A 3,584-nucleotide genomic window follows, 5' to 3' on the forward strand; every position below is an offset into this window, starting at 1 on the left:
TTCTATAGAAAGTATTGTCAAAATTTTATTTTGACAAAAATTTTAAAATAACCTCAAAATATACCATTTTTAGTAGAATTCTACCCACCGTAACAACAGTGCTTAGGGGCCGGCTATGAGCAATTTTGCTACAGACACCTTGTGTCTCATCTTCTTCTGTGTGCTCTTAATCGTGCATAGTGCCAGTGTTGCCAACTCCCCAAGGCCAAAAAGCACCAAAAATATATTATAAATTCTAACATTAAACGCTCTACTAAAAAAAAAAAAAAAAAACACTTCCGAAGTTGTATTATACAACTTTTGTGAATTGAATTTTAAGAAGTTAACGTGGGTGGGTTTAGCTGCTAAAATTACCATTTTTCATAATTACTTTTCTTAAGTAATTCATTTTAAGGAATACAAACTTTGTGAAAATTTGCTTTTGGCTATTCCCCATCAAGTTCTAATACAATTTGCAGCAAATATGCATAATTTTATGCCTTCTTTACTGATATAGTTTTCACATTCGCGGCAAAACTCGAACTTAGTACTCACCATTATGAACCGCTATTCAAGTATACACTTTGATCAGTTTTAATGCTTTCGTCCAATTCATTTTGATCAGTGATGTTTTTCAACTTTCAAAATATTAATATATGGAAGGAGTCTAAAATTCGACACTCATCGCTCGACTTTCCTACAGAATACCCTAAATAACAATATTAATTAAAAAATAATCAATACCAACTTCATAACAATCAAATTCTATATTTGGCAATAAATTTGAGTTTTTTCGGCTCTTGAAGAAAGTCTAATCAAAATTTTTGTATCAATTAAACTTAATACCGTTCAAAATAAAAAAAGCACCAAAAGCACTAAATGAAAATGCCAGAAAGCACCAAGTTGGTGCTTTTTTGGAAAAGGCACCAAAAAGGTAATTTGGTGCTTTTTAGAAATCAAAAAGCACTAAATTTGGTGCTAAAAGCACCAAATTGGCAACACTGCATAGTGCTCATATTTGTCTCTGATATGTCCAGTATCATCTTATTGAATCTATCCCTATACCTATTCCTATCAGATGTCCTCACATTTAGCGGAAATATGGTATGAACAATCAAAATGATGTAGCGATGATCTGAGACGCTATGTTTCTTATAACACAATTCCTGAGAGGCCAAGGTGACGTCAAAAACCTCTTGTCTCTGGTGACGAAGATTGATATGTGTCCAATTTAAATTCGATTGTACTAGAACTGCGACCTAGACTTTGATTAAAAAAATGTGTTCACGGACAAGCGGACGGACGGACATTGTTAGTTGCATTGAGCAATATTGCCAAACACACCATAGGTCTCTCTCGTCTTTTTCTGAGTGATGCAAACATATGCTCTGAGTGTTGTAAACATTCGCCACTGTACCCACACAGTGGAATAAAAACCCCCATACCTTCGATCAGAGGACACTATGATTTTGTTTAGTTCACTGTCTTCGTTCTTATGCATATGCATATCATAAGCCATGCATAGACATGCATACATTTCAAAACATTCAATAGACGATCATATTTCAAATATTTTTGTAAAACTTCAGATTGAGGACATCATGCATAGATGGGGTACGTGAGTGAGGAAGTAATTTCAGTATGAGCTGAAGTATGATGTGGCATATATCAAAGTTTATTGCTGCTCATTTTTACCGGTTATTGTTTTTGAGTTGTCATTTTTTATTCCTTCTCCCTCTCTCTCTCCCTCTGTCAGGGTATCTCACTCACTTCTCTGCTGGTTATTATGCTTCTCTGTTATTATTGTTATTTTTCTACGTTATTTGTATGTGTGTGTGTGTGCGTTTTTTCCTCCAAGAGAAAACAATAAAAAATTGCTCTTTTAGATGTTTAAGATATTGTTGCAAAACTAGTTCTTTACTGTTGTTGTTGTTAATGTTTATATTGTTGCCGTTGTTGTTGTCGTTGTTTTTATTGTTGATGATACTCATCGTTGGCTGATATGCTGTGGTATGGGTTGGTACAGCATCGTTGAAGCTTTTATGAAAATTGAAATACAAGGAGCATGAAGCGTATAAAGAATATTTTCATATTTTTCATAGACTCACATGGGTGCGTTTATAGATAGATGAGTGTTTTGAATCGTGGTGGGAATGCCTGTGTCTATGCGTCTCTGTACAGGAAGCGGGAAAGATGGAACTCTTGCCTCACGCGGAGGTTTACGTAGTTTATGTCGAGGATGCATTGCTGGTTTTTCTCCGTTAGTTGTGGGGCTAGTCTAGTACGTGCTGCTCTTATGATTTTGTTATTATTCACTGCTTATAATTCATGGAAATGACTCTAGTGTTGGCTCCATCCAGAAGGAATGCTAGAAATTCACCTCTATTGTTATATAGCAACAATATGATGGGTGTGTGCATCGTGGGAAATATGATAAATTGCATTAGAATTTGTTCAGTTTTTTTTTTTTGTTTTTTGCGTAGTAGCATAAAATGTTTTTCCTGTGAATTATCCACATCATATTGCGAACAGGTATGACTTTTCAATTTGCTAAATGGTTTCCGTTTTGTAGTAAATTCAATTCCATATCCAAATATGTTTTCTAAGTAGGATAATTGGGATTTGGGTTTTAATTTTTTTAGAAGAATGGAAAAAAAATATTTTATTAATTGCAACATAATATAAATAAAATAATTTTTTTGTTAAATTGAAGAAAATTTATAACACATAATATTTTTTTATGTTTTAGATATGTCATATTTAAAAAAAAAACAAACTGGAGATAAACATTTTTTCAAATGCCTTCGAAGCTTTATGATGTTCATGATAGACACAAATTAATTTTAGAAAATTGCTAGCATAAAAAGTCAAACCAAAATGATTTTACTTATTGCAATATGATATAAATAAAAAAATATTTTTGTTAAATTGAAGAAAATTTTATTTTTTTAATGTTTTTATACATTGCGCCACACTGAGGAATAGGTATTATAAGTCAGGGATAGAAAATGCAGTACTGTAGTACCTTTTTCAGTACCGTAGTACCCTCGCAAATGATTGTGTAGACATTTTTGTGCTGATATCAGATTTATTGTACACTAGTTTTGACAAAATATTTTAATATTTTGAAAAAAGTCTTTAACTGACTTATTAAAACTACAAAAATGTTATTTAGCAAAAATGTTGTCAAAATTTTATTTCTACAGAAATTTTTGTTAATTTTTTTCTTTTGGAAAATTTTGTCAAAATTTTATTTCTATAGAAAATTTTGTCAAAATTTTATTTCTATAGAAAATTTTGTCAAAATTTTATTTCTATAGAAAATTTTGTCAAAATTTTATATCTATAGAAAAATTTGTCAACATTTTATTTCTATAGAAAAATTTGTTTTTTTCTATAGGAAATTTTGTCAAAATTTTATTTCTATAGAAAAATTTTTTCAAAATTTTGTTTCATATAATTATACAATTATTTTTCGAGCTTTATGGACAGATATAGATTAAGGAACATGGTTAATAGAGCCATTGAATAGAAAACGCCAGATACAAATCTATACACGCCTAGACTGTACATTTTTCGGTTCGGGCGAATGAACCTTTCCACAG

General features: G+C 31.3%; 1 protein-coding gene across 1 annotated transcript; it reads right to left on the reverse strand.

Annotated features, from left to right (window-relative positions):
* Positions 1–1,793: 1,793 nt before the first annotated feature.
* LOC142225172 (uncharacterized) lies at positions 1,794–2,502 on the reverse strand. The gene is made up of 2 exons (XM_075294951.1): positions 2,088–2,502; positions 1,794–2,016 (listed from the first exon to the last, which is right to left on the reverse strand). Exons 1-2 carry the CDS (start codon positions 2,222–2,224, stop codon positions 1,794–1,796), a joined length of 360 nt encoding a protein of 119 aa, XP_075151066.1. The 5' UTR covers positions 2,225–2,502.
* Positions 2,503–3,584: the final 1,082 nt, after the last annotated feature.

This window comes from Haematobia irritans, chromosome 2, assembly GCF_050003625.1.
Source record: "Haematobia irritans isolate KBUSLIRL chromosome 2, ASM5000362v1, whole genome shotgun sequence".
Taxonomy (NCBI): Eukaryota; Metazoa; Arthropoda; class Insecta; order Diptera; family Muscidae; genus Haematobia; species Haematobia irritans.

Excerpts from the sequence above, each read along its gene's own strand:
- LOC142225172 (XM_075294951.1), bottom strand. The coding sequence starts at position 2,224 with ATGCATCCTCGACATAAACTACGTAAACCTCCGCGTGAGGCAAGAGTT. Across the intron at positions 2,017-2,087 it reads CTATCTATAAACGCACCCAT|CTTCAACGATGCTGTACCAA; the intron begins GTGAGTCTATGA and ends TTTTCATAAAAG.